Genomic DNA, 20,821 nt, shown 5'->3' on the forward strand with positions numbered 1-20,821 from the left:
TGCCGGGGGGCCAGGGTTTACCTCAGCGCCGATCGAAGGGGAAGAAGCGCGTTCTCAAACAAAGGTGCTGGGATTTTCCTCTCTTCTTCCATATTGTTTGTGTTTGTGCCGACTGTTTGTTTTTTTTTTTTTTTTTTTTTTACCCCCCTCATTTGCACGACGCTGGTGACCTTGTCACCACAGCCCACTTCTCATTTACAATTGACCCGCACTGATCTTCTGCTTCATCCCTCCCACAGATGTGTGTGTGTGTGTGTGTGTGTGTGCGTACATGTGCTTGATGATATTTGCAATTTGTTGTGACTTGAAATGCGCAAACGCGTTTTGCATCAGGCCAAATTTGCATTCATGTTACCTCCTATTAAAACTAAAGCGACGATGATAACGTGGACGCTTTTCGAAACCCGTTTGTGACAATATGCACGAAAAACGGATGCCAGATTCTTTGTTCTTCCTGCGCCTTTTTGGATGACAATTAATAGACCGTAATCCCTGTGCGGCAGCATCCGCTAATTTGCCATTAACGGTTCAGCTACGTATTGATTGGTGCCTTTAGGGTCTACGTTGATGGAGTCTTTTGCCGAAGCTATGGCAGTCTTTTTTTTTTTTTTTTTTTTTTTTTACATATATGATGCTCCATAGCAGCATCTCAAACGTCAGGTTGTTAGTCAGCTCGAAACCATACACAGGCCATATGGTGCGGGCCTTAAACGTCTTGGACAAAAATAAAAAATGAAATTATAGAGTCGCTCTTCCGGGTCATTTAAAGCATTTTAAATCAACGCTGGTATTTCTGGCCCAGTCAGTAGACTTTGCTGCTGAGACACACAGAGGCAGGGAGAATGGATGGCAGTTTGCCAGGGATGAATTCACAGGGCTGCTGGTGTTGTGCTCGTCAGGGTGATGGCGTTAAGTAAACTGGTCTGTGTCTTGAGGGATTTTGATTTGCTCCATGATTCTGACACGTACACCTAGACTGCACCGTATGCTGGGTGCTTTGGACAGGAAGGACTGAAAACCAACAACCAGTTTGAGCCAGCCTGATGGTTTGGAGAATCTGCCATACCTAAGAGAGACATGGAGTCTTCTCCAGGCCTGAACTCTCGTCCTTCTGTCTGCTGGAGTGAGTCAAACGCCTACATTTGAGACTGACAAAGCAGCGTAAGCCAATCGCTTCACCATTTGGTTGTATTAGCTTGTTGGTGAATGCTAAACAATATATATATATTTTTTGATTAATATTGTTATAAAAATGTCAAGATATTTCCAAAAATGTCTTACAGCCATCTTCCCTGATGCTCCACTGTCCATCATGCCATTATTTTATCCTCATCTCATTCTTGCAAACTGGAAGATTGACAGTAAATGAAAAGCATTTTTAGCTATTACAGAAAGCAATAAAGCTTTTTTCTTTTTTTTTCTTTCTTTTTTTTAGATTTTGACGACACAAAATGAAAAACAAACGTGAAAATATAGTCAGGTAGTATATATATTTTTTAAAATTACATAGTAGTCAATTAAAAAAAAAAAAAAGACCAAAGAGACAAAGATTTCATGTTATATAGACCCATTCCCCCATTTCTTCCTCTTATTTTGAAGAAAAAATTGTCCACAATTTAAATTTGCCCCCAAATTTATGGTAATTGCATCAACACTACATGACACAAAAAATAAAAACATAAGAAATCACCACATTCAATACTTCCACTCCTTGCAGTTTCACTCCTCCACCTGCGTCCTCCTTCAAACATGCGTGTAATGTTCAGGTAACGGATTGTATGCCAAAACACACTCCTTCATCTAATTCGCACAAAAAGATATTTGGTTTGCAAGCCAGTACTGGGCTCATCGGTCAAAGATTATTTGCCCCGACGTCCTTCGCTCAAAAAAAGCTGCTTAATGTCTGTCTGACAGTTTCTCCGAAGAAGGCCTTCATTTTTTCAGTTTCTTTACTGCAGCTAATAATATCTCAAGAAGCCTCTTCCCTGATGCAGGACGTCTTGCCAGATTATTCACACTCTACTTTTTCCGCTACAAATACAACTCTGAATGTGTTTTGCTGGGATTTTATTTGATAGACGAACACAATTTAGAGCTTAAGTTTGAAGTCCTGGAAAAAGGGATGCATCAGTTTCCTTTTTTTTTTTTTTTTTTTTTTTTTTTTTACTAAGAATCTAAATATGGTCACATTTATTTGTGTTCGGCCACAATTCGACTAATACCCTTAAATAAAGTCCCGTAGAAGCGATTACCATCAGAAGTCAGATTCCACCTTATTTTTTTGTTGATCTCCAAATGTTTACAGCCAAGAACTGTTCAAATCAAGCACCTAAAACGTACCCCTTTTTAGGTAATGTATTAGACACTGCAAAATACTGGATCTACAAAAGAATCGCCTAGTATTATCTATTTTAGATCCTCTTCCACAGAATTATAATAACCTACCTTCAAGAAATGTAGGCTAAAGAAATTTCATTTCAAATTACGACAGATTGTTAGAGCCATGCTAAGAAAAAATGAAAAAAATTAAATTACAAAAAGTTGTGAAATTACAAGAATGAATTAATATTATGACAATAAAGTTGACATATTAGAATAGAATTGTAGAAATATAAGAATAAACCTGTATCTGATTAAGGTGATAATCTTATGAGAATAGTTGTACAAGAATAAAGTAAAATAATATGAGAATAAAGTCGTAAAAGTCCTATCGGCGGATATTAGTAATTTCTTAGCATATTGGGCCAATATGAACAACCAATATTTATTTCCATCTGGTTGCTTTCTGTTTCTGGTTGTTTTGTTTTATTTCCCAAAAGTGTCAAAACTGTAGTGAAATATATATATCAGTAAATACCGGTTATCAGCCAGAACAGCAATATTAATATTGGATGCTGATATTGGCTCAAGATTTCATATTAGTGCACCTCCACAATAAAGTTGTAATAATGAAATTAAAGTAATATTTCGACTTTATTCTCGTACAACTGTATTCTTATAATTTTATGACTCCTCATAATTTTATGACTTCATTCCCGTAAGATCTTTTCTTTTTTCTTAACGTGGTCCATCGTATAAAATGCTTAATTAAACTGAATGGTTGCTTCACTGCATGTCAAGTCTAGCCGCCACGCTGTCGCTTGGCTTAGCTGAGTGTGTGTGTGTGTGTCCCTGGCTTTTTATTCACTTAAGCACCGGTCGTTAAGAGCCTCCGTCGGCTGTGCGTGTGTGAAAACCTGCCACTAACTGGTGCGAGGGCATGTTTGCGCTGCTTCGCTTGGTGTTTCTATTCCTGCACATTGTCAGTCAGAGAACCGTCTGTCTTTGAAGTGCTGTGCAGCTCTAATGTAGGCAGCAGTCAGGGCGGTAAAGCTCCATCATTACCATATCCCTGTGAGGCTACAGTGTGATCCAGCCAAAACTGGAGAACGGGGCGGGCGAGGGGAGTAGCCGCCGTCCTCACAGCCATTCTGATTCTGATTAAACGTAGCTCTGTACTGTACTGAGGATTTTGTTTAGCTGTGCGCTGCTGAGGCATGAAGTTGTTGTTTGCTATAGAAATACATTGCAATGTTTGCTTTTACTGCCAGGCTGTGCTCGTTTACCGCAGCTAGAGGGCAGACTCTGAAAGCCGGAGCATGGCAGGCTTTTAATATACTAGACATTTGTGGCCATAATGCCCATCAAGCAGCTGTGGCTTTTTGTGCTCAAAACCATTCTAATCACACGTGCATATTGCTGTGGAGCCACAATGCAAGGCTTTGTGCACATCAGTCAGTAGAAGTGATGAATGCCACTCTGTTCTCCTGCACAGGCCGTCTGATGGGGGTGGGGGGGAACAAAGTGTCACTTTGTGCCTCCTCAGCACAGCGGCACTAACAAACACTGAGGACGCCCCTCTCTCTCTCTCCCTCTCTCTCTCTCCTCAGTCAGCTCTGCCCCATCCTCAGCAGACACACCTCCTCCCCCTAAGACTGCACATGTGCTCCTCTCCGATGCACATGTGCACTCCTGAGACCCTTCACTCATGTGAGTTGATGTAACTATGCACTCAAATCCATATAGATAGGAAAATATTCAGAGGTATTTACAGGGTTGTTCTAAAATATGCACACACACACACACAGCGAGAAACACACAGACAAGCGAGTTCCTACTGCATCTGACACCTGACTCCAGGTAATGGCCTAGATCCACAGTGACAGCAGGCAGGTGGAACGGCCACACACTCTCACAGATGCCCTCAAACACAGCAGATCGGTAAGAAGGAGCTCTTCTTTAGATCTCAGTGAACTCTGTATGGAGGTTGTTGGTTCAGCTAAATTGCGGGTTAAATTAACTGGCAAGAAAAAAGGAAAACTAATATTTTTAGCAGCTACTTTTGCACACGTTTGTTTATTTAAGTTAAATTATTCCGAACTATACTTTTTTGTTCCGTTTGGACCGAGCGAATGTCAAAAGTGATGGGGTTTTTTCCTGTGCCTTGTGGAGGTTTTTTTGTCATCATTGTCACTTAGCTGTCTGCTGCAGTGGAAAATATAACGATGGTCATGTGATACAGGTTGCATTTGACACCCAAATCCATTGTTTCCTCTTAATTCACCATATTGGATCTCTGCAGATGATCAATACTATATCTTTGATTAGTTTTGCGTCCTGCTTGTTTGATCTAAATGTTTTTATGATCACAATGTTTTGGTTGGTTTGGTCGCTGTTGACTCTACCATCGAGCAGCTGCTTTTCATCTGTTGGATCAGAAAAAAATGGATCTTACTGACCTTAAACTTTTTTCATGATGTCTGTTGTTAATACCACAAACCGAGGAGTATTTTATTTGGATTTTATGTAACAGACATCGACGTAGTTATGTAAACGGTGGCATAAAAGTTATACTTATGTAAAAATAAAATTCCAAAAAAAGTGTCATTTACATTTGTATTCTGCATTTGCTGTTAAATCCCTAAATAAAATAGTGTACTGTCTATTCCAAAATCCCATAACAATCAAATAATCTGTGTGTAATTTAGTTTCAGCATATATGCACATGTGAATAAACATCAAGTGACCTGAGAGCACAGCAGGATCAGAACGATGGTGGAGAAGTTTAAAGCTTGATTGGGCTCTGAAAATATTTCCCAAACTTTGAACAACTCACTTCTGCACTACTTTGTGGTGGTTTTTCACGTGAATCCATCAAAGTTTTGAGATTGTAATGTGATAAAATGTAATGTGGCAACGCTTAGGGGGAATTTAACATTTGCAAGTTAGAGAGCAGGTGTTGCCTTTTTGTACGTTTTCTCTCAGAAGAGACCTTTTCGTATTTCACATAAGAAATGACAAAGACCTGAAGAATTAAACCATACTGCTGACAAATCAATACATGACGCCTTAAAATCAACTTGTGAAACATAAGTAAAGGGATGGAGACGATGGAGAGAGAAGAGATCAGTTTTCTTGACTTCACTATTCATTTTGTTGGCAGACTGCACTGAGTTAAGTTTTACATACAATCAGAAATTAAAAACAATCTTGGTTAGTTTGGTTCTATTAGATGTGATTTTTAGATATGGATTAAGACTTTTGAATTCAAGCAGGATTGCTAATGTACAAAATGAATTGATGTTTTGATGTGGAATTCCCTAAATGTGAATGAATTTGCAAAAAAAAAAAGTTTTTTTTCAATTGCAGGGATGATTATAGCCTGTAAATTATCTTGCTTTGAAATGGTACAGTTGGTTCTCTCCTTTTTCTTCTTCTTTTTTTCTGTAGTGAAATTGTAGTCCTTGCACACTCACTTGTGCAGAAGGTACTATACTGGGACATATTTCTGTCTGTACATGTCAACCAGACCTAAAGGAATAAACAGAAAACTACAATGCAAAACCAAGATGTAAAAGAAAAAAGAAAAAAAAAGGGGGAGAATTCAAAGAACTTAATTTCTGCCTGAGGATTTTGGATCTTCAGTAGCAGCTTGTCTGAAACCATTATTGCAAAGAACTCACAGTTTCTGTTTTGTTACGGACTGAGCAGATGGCGATTAATCACAGCAAAGCACCAATGTTTATTTTCCACAATTAGACTTAACCAGCACTTCGATAAATATCAAGTGGATTTACATGAAGCCTGGTTTTCACTGTGCAGCCGCTGCTAACTGAACTGCATTATAAGCACCTGGAGCTTGGGTTTGTGCATGGTGTGAACCGCCAGAAACCCAGCTGTTGGTTGGGTCCAAACAAACATTTGCTGTGTGTGTCGGTTTAAGCATTGCGTCTGTCCGGTCTCAGCCTAGTTGCTGTGAAAACACTCACCAGAGAGCAATGAAGAACGAGATAAAAACACAGAATGAGGTCCTGAAGTGACTAGATCCTAAATGGGATCTTTAAGATGTTTTCTTTTTTTGCAGATTAAGTTTATTGGAATCACCACCTCAAAATGTACCAGCAGTGTAGCACAATTATTGGTTCTGTTCATCCAAAATAGTTCCTTAGTTGTTCCTAGTTAATAATTTATGCATTACTTTTTAAAGATAATGCATCTATTAAATGTGTTAATCCTTGACTTTCTGTTTCCCTTTAGTATAAATATATTGCGTGTTTTAGCTTCCTTCTGCTAGGCTGGATGAGGATCTTCTGACTATGCACAGTAAGAAAGCTGATATGGCAGCTTAGAGGAAGTTAAAACAAAAATCTCCAACACTCATTAGAGAGTTGCATTAGAGAACTGCAGCAAAGATTGGCATCATTTAGTCAACAGCCATTGACAACCATTGGATACTATCTAAATGCTATTCATTAGCTTGAGAGGGATGCTAGGAAGTAACCCTTTCTGTCCTATTGTCATAATTCTAAACATGTAATTTTGTTAAGATGTGAAACTCATAACTTGTGATTTGGATGGATATATGGAAAGGCACCACCAAATATGGAGAAGAGCATGTGATGCTAGGGCCCGGTTTCTCTACCAAAAGCCTTGAGAACTTTGTTAGATTGGATGGCATCGTGAACTTTTTCAAATATTGGGACCCGTTTTTAGTTTTTTGTCAGAAAACTGAAAATAGGTTATTAGTGCGTCTTTCCTAAAGATTATGAGCCAAACCACATGTATAAAATTATAAAGACTTTAGAGTTGTTGACTGAAGTATCAGTCCTTTATATATCCCATGGGGTGAGCAAAAGAGAAGAATCCATAGCTCTGGATGCAGACGAAATGTTCCCTCTCTCTGCATGTGGCAAGTACTGTCCTGCTGGCAAGGATATACAGACAATTATTTATTTTTTATTACAAGAGTGAGTGTGAGCCAGGCTTTCTCGTCCAACATCAGCTTCTGACTTCACAAATGTACGGAAGAGGATTAGGGCCACTGACAAAGAAATAATTCTGATTTTAATCTCAGAATTCAGACTTTTTTTTTCTCAGATTAGTCAGAAATTTGAGAAAAATAAATGAATCCCTGGAAGAGTAGTACAAAAAAAGTCCACAAACACACTCTGTAACCAGATGAGTTATTACTTTTGGCAGTGTAGAGAGTCTTTATCAGGGCTGCCAAGAACATTGTGGGCATCTGTTTGGAAGAGCTTCTTCTTCATCATCCTCCTCCCCCGCCTTTCAGGCACCTTTCATGCCGTTTTCATGTTCCTCACCTCTACTGCACATTCCTACAACCCAAACCTGCTGTTCTGCCTCTGTTTCTTTATTCATTCCCTCGTTTTCTCCCCCCTTCAACCCCGGGGCCTTGGTGGAGACGGCAGTGACATTCATCTGGGTAAAACGAGCTTTGTGATAAAGAGCAGATCGATGTTCCCCCGGGTTTTGCTGCAGTGGTACACGGCCGTCTCAAGCTGTGCTGCCAAAATAGGTAAAACGGTTTCTAAGGCGCCGCTGCGTTCGTCTGTCTGCTTCGTCAGCAAGCTGCTCGTGTTGTAAGGTTGTGACACTTTGCTGCTGCAACACACAACCAGCACCGTCGGGTGTGGGTTAAGGGATGTTGTGGTGCTGGGCTGTTTGTAGGATGCTGCACTGTGTTTACGCCGCTGCCACGCTGTGATGCAAGGTGTGTATTTGTCAAAGAGCACATGCTTATCTCATCCCATCGCCATCCTCTGCTGTAGTTCACCAGTAAACGCAAATTTAGAACCGGGGAACCAAAAACACAAACAATAAAATGAGGGGGGGAGGAGGGAGAAATCAACAGTATCCTTCTTGGCAGCAGCAGCAGACACAGTTGCACACTGTCTCTGTGTTCATACACTCCTACTACCAAACATGCTTGTTTGCTCCTTGTTCTGCTCTGACTGGACAAAGAGCCTTTTTTTTTTTGTTGTTGTTTTGCGGAGACATTTCTGAGAGTGTCCGTCTGTCTCCGTCCCCCTCAGGAAGGAAGTACGCTGTGTTCTGGTCCCGCTGGAGACGGCAGACATCTCTCTGGCTCTCTCAGTACTGTCTTACATGCCGTCTGCTTTTATGCAGCTGCTTTGCAGATGAGCCATGCGGTGCAGCAGAAAACCTCTAGCTTGAGTGATGCAGTGCAGGCAGGTGTTGGGACAGAAAAGGCAGGTTATTAGGAGGCTGTGTTGTCATGGGTTTGTGGCAGTGGCTGTTTGGGGGTTGGTCCTCTGTTCTTAAAGGGCCAGTATTATGTAAAATTGACTTTATTTTTCAGCTTTACAACATCTTCTGTTATTCACTCATCAAAAACACATCTGGAGTGTTACTTTGATTCTTCCATGCATATTAGAGAAATCCTTGAATCTCCCATGGCAACCAGTCAGCTGTGCAAAAAGCTTGGCTGGACCTAGCTCCACCTCAGTTTACAGGCTTCAGAGCACCCCTTCCTGTGACCACACGGCTCCTTCAGACTAGCCATCAGCAATTGGCAAACATCTGGTGGAACGGTGGATCTGCTGAGCTCATTATAGGAGCTACTGCTCAGTGGAACGCTGGTTAAAAACGTTGTTAAAGGGTTAATAGAAGTGCCACGTTTTGATGACTTCCTGAAGGGAACTTGTGACTTTATATATTTTAATATCAGGCAAAGATAACCAAAGTTAAAAGAAAAGGAATTTGCTCCTAAGCTTAATTGCTGGTTTTGTCTCTTTTTACTGCCGTCAACAAGTATTTGCACCATGAAATTTTCTTTTAATCATTTAGCTTTTTGATCAGTGTGGTTCACTGAATTCCCAAATAATTATTAATGGCTTTGTGGTAGAGCAGGGACACCTTACAGAGAGACTGCAGTCCTGAACATGGGTGTCCCTGGTTCAATTCCCAGGACCATTTGCTGCATGTCTTCCTTTTCTCTCTACTTTTCTTCCTATCTAGCCACGGGCGGTTAAAGAAAGGCCAGTAGCGGATCTTTTTGGGAAATGTTTTGACTTTAGCTTTCTGGTTGCCATCTGACTGGGCATTGGTAGTGAAATTAATCTGAAGAATATGGTTAATCACAGTTAATTTATGATTCTAAATATGAGACAGTTATAGTTCCATGCAGGGCTAGTTTTATTTGGACAGCTCTTTTTCTTTTTTTACATTCATTTCTTATTCTAAAGCTGATGTTTTTATTTATTTATTCAATTTATCTTTGATCTAAAATGTGTTACAAATTCGTAAAGGGGACAAATACTTTTTCACTGTAGATATTTGAAGCCAAACAGGCAGTCTCGTTGCTTTTTGGTCCAATAGATCTTGTTAAACTGGGTTTGATGATTCAGCAGTGTGACTGCTAATATTATTTGAAAGCTTTCCAAATGTAAATATGTCAATCATTATAAATAACTAAAACAATCTAATGTTGGATAAATAAGTCCAGTTATGGAAGAGTTTGGAAGTAAAATATTCCTGTATCACTGAATCAGAAGTCAACTCCAGATTTGTTTGGTTTCTTTGATTTGTGAAACAAACGGTTAACACAACCCAAAAAAAAGCAAAAAGAACAGTCTGTAATGTATTCAGATTTGCAGAATTACATAAAAGCTGTGAGGAAACACAGACATTTTGGATCGGGATGAAATGCTTATAAGAAGCTGGAGCGGACTTGAAAAGAAGTGAGCAAACAGAGCGTCCTCAGAGCGCTCATGTTGCACTGCAAACAGCACAGGCTTTATCCGGCCCGCAGTCACCAAGAGCCACTCTGCACTAGCTAACAGAGCCAACCTTTTCCAATGACAATGCTGGAGGCGGTGGAGAATTAAAAGAAATGCAGGACCTGGTGAAGGTTTGCAGCTTCTCTGCAGTCAGTTTTCTCTTTCTTGTGTTGCTCTGCTCTCATTGTTTTCCTCAGTTAAAAGCTCGTACTCGCTCTCCACAGTAAATAACAGCAACCCCCTCCCCGCGCCCCCCCTGCCTTTATGCTCAACCTTCTTTTTCTCCCATTACAGTCAAAGTGTGCGGTTTACCATGGCAACGGATGCAACAGAAAATAACCATGAGGTGCTTTTAGAGGTAACCGAACCCAGAGGCTCAGGTAAACTAAAGAGTGCTTCTAAGGGCTTTTTAAAGAGACAGTGGAGTTAAATAAACCGAATCACATCAAACAAACTTCCAAAATTAATCAAAGGATGAATATGTGAAATGATGCCTTTCTAAAGGCCCTGGGAAACTTATTAGAGTGCATAAAATATTGGACTATTTGAAATTATCAGGTGATTTTAAATAAAACTGTGATGGAAATGCGTTTCTACTGGACCTTATCCTGGGATAATGATCAACATAAAATGCTTCATGCATAAAATAGTTCCAGTTTTGGCTCACTGTCTCTTTAAGGGCTGCATGGTGTGGTGACGGGTTTGACGTTTTAGAGGATACTTGTGTGCTGTGTTCAAATTTCTGCCAAGTTTTCTTCCTGCCTTTCTTCTATCCTTGTAAGATGATTAATATGTTGATTTGAAGGCTTGGCCCGTGTTGGAAAAATGACTGAAGATTAGAAATAAAGTTGGCTTTTAATCAGAAAGCTACTTTGTTGCAAAAGACCAAACGGAACAGAAGAAATTCCTAAGATAAATAACATTAATCTGTGTTTTACATACTGGTTGTTAGTGCACTGCAAAATAAGAAGTACTTTTTATTTCAGAAATGGCATTTATAGAAAATAATCCTAATAAATCTTAACCACATGTGGCCTAGATGTACAAAGACCAGAGTTGCAGAGTTTGGATGTGATTTCAGCCAACATCCCTGCAAGTTACTACAACTGGGAAGTGTTTAATCAGTACTCTCACAATGCGTGACGCAAACATTAATATAGACTATATCATTCATAACGCCTCATTATCAGTCCAGGCATGTGTGAGTCTGATTTTTATGATCTAGTTTGAAGTTAAAAATTAGCTTAAGCAATTCATAAAGTCAGCAGTGTTGTGACTTTATGAATAAAGTTTGTTACAGTTTGCAGCCTGGACTGTGTGTAGTAACTATTCAATGTAAAGATAGTTCTGAGTATGTAGAGAAGTTTTAATCGCATTGTTTTACTTGGACTACCTCACATAAAAGAAAATAACTTTACAAAAATGTATTTAACTGTTATGCATTTTACATATTTTCTGCTTGGTTTTAAATTCCCTAATCATCACTTTTACATCCCACTAAGCTTATGTTCGGTTAATGATGCTTATTTTGATGAAAAAACTTGGTTTCCCAAATAAAATTTACCTAAATGTCTGTCCATAACAATTCTACTGCGTATGTTAGCAAATCTTTCTTTACACATTATTTAACATTATTTGTTAGTGCTCCAGTTCAAATGTGTAGGTTAAATTCAGCGTATTAACTGCGGATATCTTAGTTTACATCAACTAAAATTTATGTCTTTATATTGAAGGTGGATTAAATGACAACCCCTTAACTGGATAGTAAATAATCCTCCTTCAGTGGGTTGAATTGTAAAACCCAGAAAGGGTCTAAAGTGAAGACGTCTAGACAAAATGCACTTCACTGCGAGTTTACAGAGAGAAAGTCAGTCTTCGAGTTGGAGCTCTGTGGGATCTGACTCCCGCGTTGTCTACTCTGCAGAAAAGGGAAGAAAAAAAAAAAAACGAGAGTGTCCTGTCTTATTTCATGCATGAGTGTTTGAGCTTGCCCGTGGCAGTGCATTATGGGCTTTGTGCCACTGGATGGGCAGAGATGATGGGAGAACATGCTGCAGGGAAGCGGAACATCAGCGCTGCACCTTGGCATCAAGTTGGTCCCACGGACCGCTAAGCCACACCATCCATTTTCTCACTAACGCAGATAAGAACAAAGATCCAAGATAAAAACATCAGTGACCCCTGCAGCTCTGTGGATAGGTCTGCCGTCTGGAAAAAAATCAATCCCTTCATTTTAGTCATAGCACAAAAAAGCCAGTCATGTTTTCTGTCATGTAGTCGGCCATTTCTGTAAACACGCAAAAACTATACAGTCCCCCTCTGAAATCATAACATTGAGTTTATTGTCTGTTTTATGGGATGTGGCAGAAGAAATATATTATTACATAACTATGTAATAAATAAATATATAGCACACACTTTTATTGGGGTGTTTTTTTTCCTTAACAAACTAGCATTTTCTATCACAAAATCCTAAGTGGTGTTCACAATCAAAAATTATTTCAGCTTGAGGTGCAGAGGGACCTTTAATGACCCTTTTTAGATTAGCAAACTGAAAAGGGTTTTTTTTTTTTTTTCATAGCAAAATGTTTTTAGCTAACTAAACAAACCAAGCTAGCTGTCGGCAGTGTTAGCCTTTTTAGAGACTTGCTTAAATTTAGCCATTCGACTACAACTTCTGGTTTATGTGAAGCATTTGGGCACAAAAATGGTTTTAATCACTGAGGAAACAAACTTGCAAACAAAATCACAAATCATTGCATCAAGCAATTTTTTATAACTGGAAACGAGTGCAAATCTAGCTCACGATTCCCATATTCCTATAAATATACATGTGTTAAAATCCATAATGCAGTGCAGATGCCGGTCTGTTTTTTTCTTCCCACAGAAAAGATAAAGTTTAGGGTCAAAAGATCTAAGAGGAGAAATTAGTTTACTGTATCACTTCCCATCATGCCTCGGGTTCAGTGAGCGGGGTGTGCAGTGAAATCCCACACCAGTTGCTACTTTTAGCTCTGAAAAGGATACCCAGAGAGCCTGAGAACGCCTGTCTGTGCAGCGGTGTAGAGTGGCTTCGCAGCTCTGTAACCTCACCCACTTACTTCACAGGGTGCATCCTTACAAGTACACAGACGGCGAGAAAAAGCAAAACAAAAAGGGGGGGAAAAATAAAAAGATTCAGAAGAATTGGCGTAATATTTGTTGAAACTGATGCAAGCTTGAATGAAACGCCAGTGGATTTTCTCTTTTTGCTTTGACAGATGTGAAGTTCTAGCTTTAGCTGAGAGTCCAAAGTTAATTTCTTGCTTTGGTTTAAGACTTCCTCGTGAACCGGCAATAAAAAAAAAAGTTTTACAGCTGCTTTCTCTCACTGGATATGTCACATGTTGATGCATGCTCTTCTTCTAATCTGACACATGAAGAGATTACTTCCAAACTGTGATGTGAAAACACTTGAATGCAGGTCAAAATGCGACATGAGTCAAACTTTTGGCACTGATTCTTGGAGCTCTGTGAATCACTGGGTGTTTGTCTCCCTGACTTGTTGCTGTTTTCTGCCTCTGTTTTTTTTTGTTTTTGTTCATTTCCATTAAACCAGAGATCCTCCCCCCCCCCAAGCATTTCTTTTCCTGCCTTTAAGGCTTGAGATTTATCCTTCCCATTCCCTCCAACTGGAGCCCAAGGTTTTCTTCTCCACTTGTCACCTCGCTTATCATCTTATCTGCTATTTTCACTCATTTTATTTCAGCAGTGTCGCTCGCATTTTGTTATCTGCTCAGAGTCGCATGTTAAAAAAAAACACGCCCTCGGGCATCATCCCGCTCGTTATCTTCGCAAAAAGCGTGATAAAAAAAAAAAAAAAAGATTGATGTGATTGCATGGAGCTGTGATTATCGTCTACTTTCTTTTTCCCCCCACCCGGCAGAGAGAAGACGACAGGGCAAATTCCAGCCGTTCAAACGGCTCTTCGGGAAGAAAAAGAAACGGGAAACTAAAAGGAGCTTTGATGGAGCAGAGCTAAAAGCAAGTTTTTCAACCGGGGAAGTGTGCAGTGGAGCTGTGTCCGACAATGAGGAGTCCAGTAAAAATCTGAGGTAGGTGCATTGATCATTTTATAACAAGGAAGTGATTCAAAAAGTCATAATCTCTTTTCAAATTGCTGTGTCATCTCTGAAGACAACTCTGTCATTTGAAAGTGAAGTTTGGAGTGAGACTTTGCACTGTGAACGGTAAAGTGAAGTGATTTGTAAAGTGCCGATGGAAGTGCCGGAGTGTAGAAAGCTGGAGTAAAAACGAACGCTCTCAATCCTCTGCAGGGACCTAAATCCCATCGGATCTCGAGCTCTCTCCCACGACAGCATCTTTATCCCAGAGGAGCCGCCGGAGGATCTCGGTCTGGATCACAGCATGTCCCAGGAAAACGTTTCAGATAAAGTTAGGAACCTTCAGGTGGTCCTCGCACAAAATCCTACACTTCTCTGAGCTCGACATGCACGCTGCAGAGTGGAGACATGCATGCAGTGAGGTTCAGATGTTTGCATGCGATCACAGTTCCCATGAATGTTGATCTTTTTTTTAGGATTTATCTGGGCTGTTCTTTGACGAGGTTAGACTGAATTCGCATGAATAAAGACACAAGTTCAGTTATCTGTTTAAAAATAACAACTGGGTGGACAGAGAAGTGAGGACAGGGGTGAATTTTCCATAGATTTTCACAGATCCACGCATGTTTAAAATTCCACGTGCATGCCCATTAATATCTGATCAAATGTCTCTCGGCAAGTTGCACCAGACCACGTCAAGAACAAGCTCGTGGCTCACTTCTGTTTTCTGTTACCTGCAGTTCATTGAAATGTTTCCAGGTGCTTACTGAGCTTCTAAATACAGTGCATAGATTCTGAATCGGGATAAAATTGGAATAATTTCAAATGCTTATTGGGGAACCTATGATGCAAAAGTTACATTTTTGCATGTTTTGTACGTCCATTTGGTTTCTACCGTTTCTAAAAACAGCACAAGCACTTAAAAAACCAACAACTTTTATCTGTTTTTGGAAATAAATTAATGTCTTTTGGTGTATGTAAAATGAGCCATTTCAAAAACCTCCCGATTGTTGAGTCCAAAATTCACTGTTACCTAGCAACCCAAGTGAAAAAGCACTGGTTTTACCAATTCATGCGCTGTACAATGGCTGTTTTGTTGTTGGCCAACCGTTCAGAAACCACTCCCTGAATTCTTGTTGGTTGTGCAGGAGGCCCCACTACCTCTTTTCAAAGATGTACTGTTGTATATACGTGCATCTGTTTGCAGCCATTTTTACATGTGAATGTAAACACTGAGTTGGAGGGGTGAGGCCAGCAGCATAATTATTTGATTTAAAGTGACAATAAACTCTAAAAGAGCTCATTCTGAAAGGAGCTTGAAATAGGCAGAATTGACCAGACTAAAATCTCATCATTTAGGAAACAAATGTGTGCAAAACATGTAGTGAAACATGTTTTCTTAGATCTATCCTAACCTGCTCAAGGAAGCATGGTAAGTCACCTTTGATGAGCTTTGACATGTGTCTTGGGTCGTTATCCTTGTTGAACACCCATCAGTGCCCAGATTTCAAGCCAGGAAACCAACAAAGCAGATAAAATGAACCATGACTGATTAGAGTGGAGACACATCCAGCCACAATAATGCAATAGCTCGTTGGTGGCTATTAAGGTCTGTGGTCAAGGTACACCCTGCTCAGAGACATTTATCCAAACGTATTCTCAAATACACGACACGACTGTTCCTGATGAGTGGATGAAAACATCTGACTTATTCACCACACAGAGGCAGATCGCACAAGGTATAAAGTTCGGCCAGAGGCCTCCTTCTCTTCGAAAAAGTGAGGGGGATGAGGGAAGCTCAGATGAGGAAGAGGTTCCCCGAAGTCCTCTGAAGGTTTTGGCCCACGTAGAAGCTGAGCCGCCCAAAATGGAACCAAAGGTAACGGCTGAATGTGATTTTTATTGTGAAGATTACAGTTTGAGGGAAAAGTAGGCTGTAGATTTTAACTTTCTTTGATGAAACAAAACGTAGAACTTGTCGCATGTTTATTTGGACGCTTAAGAAGTATTAACTTTAGGGGTTTTTTTACAGTGCAACTGTAAAGTGGAAGAAAAATTTACAATTTTTAAAAAATGAAATCTGAATGACTTTACATTTAGGCACCCCTTTGTTAGAACCTGGTAGAACCACCTTTGTCATCAGATACGTCGTCCTATTAACTCTGACAAGTTTCCGCTTGCTGTGTCCAAGTGTTATGTCCAAGTCTTATGCAAAAACAAGTTTTCAGTCCAAAAGCTTAATTTTGAGCATTTTCATATTTGAAGTCTGCTAGTTGTTACAGATTTTATTTTGGGAGTATCAGAGTGAAGGGGGGTGAACCCAAATGCACGGTACGCCTAAAATCCTTGAGTTTTGAAAACCTTAAGTCATGTTTCCTTCCACTTTCCTGTTATGCAGAACTTTTTGTTGATCTTCCAACAAAATCCCACTTACATACATTGAAATGTGACCTCAAAGTGATGAAATGATAAGTCAGAGGGGTGTCGAGACTTTTGCAAGGTTGCTGTAAATACATTTTCTATTGCAGGTCCAAGGAGCTCAATCATCTACGCAGCACAGCACGCCAGTGAAGTCCCCGAGGTCCAAACGGGTCCTTCCACCAACCGGTACCATTGAGTCCATCAATCTAGACGCCGTCCCCCAGTCTGTCACTCGCCTGGACAACACCGCCGCCAAGCATAAGCTCTCCGTCAAACCGAAAAACCAGAGGATTTCCCGCAAACACCGGCGGTTCACACTGGTAAGGAAGACGCTGATCTGTGACGTTTTCTACCAAAGTCAGAGGCTTGGAACTTTAAATCAATCCTGTCCCTTTATCCCCAGGATCTCCAGGAGGTGTCTATTCCTGGAGTCATGCAGGAGGAGCTGGAGGCAGCCGACCAGCGCAGAGCATCTCTGGAGTCCTCCAAGGAAAGCTTGAAGAAGCAGAGATTCTATGAGGAGGAAATACTGGAGGCCCGGAGGAGGAGGGAGATGGAGGAGCAACAGTTCAGAGAGGAAATGGAGGAGAGGAAGAAGAGGGCAGAGGAGCTGAGGCTGCGTGAACTGGAGGAAGAGAGGAGTCGCAAGAAGCAACAGGAGGAACAAGAGAAGAAGATGCGAGAGGAGGCAGAAAGGAGGAGGAAAGAAGAGGAGGAGCAAAAGAGAGTCAGAGAAGAAGAGGAAAAACGTAAGCAAGAAGAGGCTGAAAGACAAAGAGAGGAGGATAGAAGGATGAAAGAAGAGGAAGAACGAAGGAGGCAAGAGGAGGCTGAGAGAAGAAAAAGAGAGGAGGAGGAAAGAAAGATGAGGGAGGAAGCAGAGAGGTTGAGGAGAGAGGAGGAGGAAAGAAGGATCAGGGAAGAGGAAGAAAGGAGGAAGCAGGAGGAGGAAAGGAGAAAGCAAGAAGAACGTCAACGGCAAGAGGAAGAGAGGAGGCGACTGGAAGAGCAAAAGCAAGTAGAGGAAAAGGAAAGGAAGAGACGCGAGGAGGAAGAAAAGAGGAAGCGAGAAGAGGAGGCAGTGGCAAGGAGGCAGCGGGAACTTGAGGCAGAGAAGCGCAAAAAGCAGGAAGAGGAAAGGAAGAAAAAAGAGGAGCAGAAACTGAGGCTGAAGGAGCAAAAGAAACAGCTGGAACTGGAGGAGCAGAAGAAGATGCTGAAAGAAGAGGCCGCTGGGGGCTCTGATGAACAAGAGAGGAAGCGGCGAGCCGAGGAGCAGCGCTGGAGGGAGATGGAGGAGCGGCAGAGACCCTTTTCCTTCAAGGTTTCCTCTGGAGAGAAACAGATTCTCTTCCAGAAGGTCAACCTGACCCCAGTTACACCAGCCGCCAGCCATCAGGGCACTGTGGACGCTGATCAAAGGGAAGGCGCTACGGCTTCCTCCCAGGAGGGAAAAGACTCCCCCAACCTGCCGGCATCTCCATATGTCCCCCACACAGCTATCCTGGTGACAGGCGCCCAGCTCTGTGGGACAGCTGTCAATTTAGACCAGATCAAAGACACCGCATGCAAGTCCCTACTGGGTTTGGGAGAGGAAAGAAAGGCCCAAGGAACGCCTTCCGCAACGGGCAAGAGCTCGCCGGACCGCAAATCTGGAAAAACCAAGTCTCTCAGTGAGTCTCCGGTCTCCCCGGATCAGTCGAGCGCAGCCGCACTGGCGGAGTGGGCAAGTATCCGCTCAAAGATATTTAAGGGGGTCGAGGATGGGAAGTACGATGAGTACCCAGATCCTCCGAGCAGGAATCAGCCTCAACTCAGTAGTGATGAGCAGCCTTCGTTTGCCCACACCAACCTCAGAAAAACAATGTCCGCCAGTGCCAAGTTCTCCATCATCCCTGCAAAGAAGAAATTTGGCGACTCAAACAGAAACTCTGAGGTTTTCAGCACAGATCACAAGGATGGAGGAGGAGAGGAAGCTGTTCGATCCGACAGTCCTACAGCTGCGTCCCAATCTCCAACCGTTAAACCTCACACCCGGACAAGCAAAACTGTTCGGATTGTAGAGAGAGGCTCAGAGGAGTGCATGTTTGCCAAAGACCTCCCGTCTTTCCTGGTTCCCAGCCCCGGGGACAGACCCGAGGGCTCTGAAGTAAAGAGCCGGCTTCAGAACAAGACGGAGGACGGGGAGGCGCAGGGACAGGATGGTGAGGACAACCCCTCACCTTTTGGAATAAAGCTGAGAAGGACAAACTACTCTCTGCGTTTTCACAGCGAACAGTCCACGGAGAAACGGAAGAAACGCTACAGCGCTGGAGACAGCTTCGACGGCGTCCCTTCACCTCTCACTCCGATTGAGCCAGACTCTGATGCCTCCTCCGTCTTTTCTGACAAATCAACACCCACATCGCCTCAGAAAGAGGGAGTAGTGAGCAAGTATCTTCACACATCTGTATCTCCTGCCATAACCCGGGGTAAGCTAGGCAAACCTACTAGCCCCGTTCCGCACAACGAAGGAGAGAAAGTCCTATCCAAACCACCGCTCTACCGAAGACCAACAACATCGCCCAAGCCCTCCGGAGCCACCCCAACGCCTCCTCCTTCTCCGCTACCTAAAGTAGCCCACGGGTTCCCCTGTGAGGAAGCGATCCAGAGGACGGGTAGTCCGGATCTATCTGTCCAGGAGCAGGCTAGTAGAAGCGAAGACTCATCAGCAGTGACTCAGCTGCACAGAGGCAGCCACAGTAATGTCCAATTAGAGGAGGAGCCAAAGGAGAAGAGGTCTTTCTTTCCCTCCATCAACATCCCTTGGAGAGAGAAGGCAGACAGGAAGGCAGAGCTCATCAGGCGAGGTCAGTGTCTCCATGACCAGGCCGTATATTAGCTGAAATCATTCTGTGTTTATGGGGAAAGAAATGTAGTGTTTCTAAGATGCCATTTGGGAAGTTGTAGATTCACATGTTAATCCATCTTTGGACGGGGCACTTTAACTCCTATTTTCTATCAATCTGTGTCGTGTATGAAACTGTAAATGTGGCTCTACAATAAAACTGCTTAGAGTTATAGTTGTGACTAAAAAGATTAGCCTGTTTACTGTAGTCCCAATAACAATCAAATGTGTGTTCTCCTGCAGAAAAACCTTCCTTACAAGCCAGGCACTCACTGGACAGCGCACGGGTCCAGGAGAAGGAAGCCGGGCCCTTATGGATTACCCTGGCCCTGCAGAAGCAGAAAGGCTTCAGGGAGCAACAGCAGACTCGCGAGGATCGTCGAAGCCAAAGAGAGGCCAAGCTAGCAGAGAAGCATGCCAGAGAGAAAGACAGTGTATGTGGCCCAGATCCCCATTTACCCACTGTCCTTTACTCTCCCTGACACAGTTTTCAATTCTTTCTGCAGGTTGCACTGGTGAGTCCTACAGACGGGAGAGAGAGCGGGGGAACCAGTCCTTCCTCCAAGCCTCAGACTCCTGAGGAGCCCAAAAGACCCGACAGCCTGCTGGGACGATTCGAGCGCAGAGATCCGCTAAAAAAGGCCAGCACTTTACCGAGCTCAGTCACAGGTAGGGACCCCAACCTACAACTGTTTATAACTAATTTTTTATCATTTCTGAATGATAGTGACTTTCTGTTGAAGGATGTTTTTCTTCCACTTCATACACTTACCACCTACGTTTGCCTTGGTCTTTTCCATTAAATCTAAGTAAAACAAATTGAAGTTTGTGGGTGAATTTCAAGGACGTGGTGTGGTACTCACCTTTTTTTCATTTATATTTTTATTCCAGTTGAAATCTCAGACTCCACACCGTCGCCACCTGCTGTCAAGGACGTGTCAAAGCGATTCCCCTCCAGCGACTCTCCCCAGGTGTCCACAGAGCCGGCCTGGCTGGCCCTAGCAAAACGAAAGGCCAAAGCCTGGAGCGACTGTCCACAGATCATCAAATAAGCCCCACCACCCGATGCCAGTTTAACGCGGCATGCATGGGGGAACGCACACAACCCACGGAGCCTGAGGATCACTTTCTCCCGCCCACATGAAAACTCCTCATTGAGACACCACTGGCTGCTATAACCACCATGTTAAAGTGCGCTTCCCTTTCAAAAATTACCAATAAGGCTGCGCAGATATATGTAAACAGATGAGAGCATGCATATATTGTATCCAATCACACCAATTGTACTTCCCCTACAGACAAAGTCCTCAGCAGCCAATCACAGCCATGGC

General features: G+C 42.2%; 2 protein-coding genes across 3 annotated transcripts in view; both read left to right on the forward strand.

Moving 5' to 3' along the window:
• Positions 1–14,052, forward strand: part of cep135 (centrosomal protein 135) — a 29,678-nt gene extending 15,626 nt beyond the window's left edge. For both annotated transcript variants that reach the window (XM_008407437.2, XM_008407438.2), the window contains exon 26: positions 14,005–14,052. The gene's annotated coding sequence lies outside the window, so the exon portion shown is untranslated. The remainder of the gene's footprint in view (positions 1–14,004) is intronic.
• Positions 14,053–14,539: 487 nt separating this feature from the next.
• Positions 14,540–20,542, forward strand: cracd (capping protein inhibiting regulator of actin dynamics). The gene is made up of 8 exons (XM_017304267.1): positions 14,540–14,599; positions 15,906–16,061; positions 16,711–16,923; positions 17,007–17,442; positions 17,587–19,452; positions 19,734–19,924; positions 19,997–20,159; positions 20,382–20,542. Exons 1-8 carry the CDS (start codon positions 14,591–14,593, stop codon positions 20,540–20,542), a joined length of 3,195 nt encoding a protein of 1,064 aa, XP_017159756.1. The 5' UTR covers positions 14,540–14,590.
• The last annotated feature ends 279 nt before the right edge of the window (positions 20,543–20,821 follow it).

This window comes from Poecilia reticulata, linkage group LG4, assembly GCF_000633615.1.
Source record: "Poecilia reticulata strain Guanapo linkage group LG4, Guppy_female_1.0+MT, whole genome shotgun sequence".
In the NCBI taxonomy this organism is placed as follows: domain Eukaryota; kingdom Metazoa; phylum Chordata; class Actinopteri; order Cyprinodontiformes; family Poeciliidae; genus Poecilia; species Poecilia reticulata.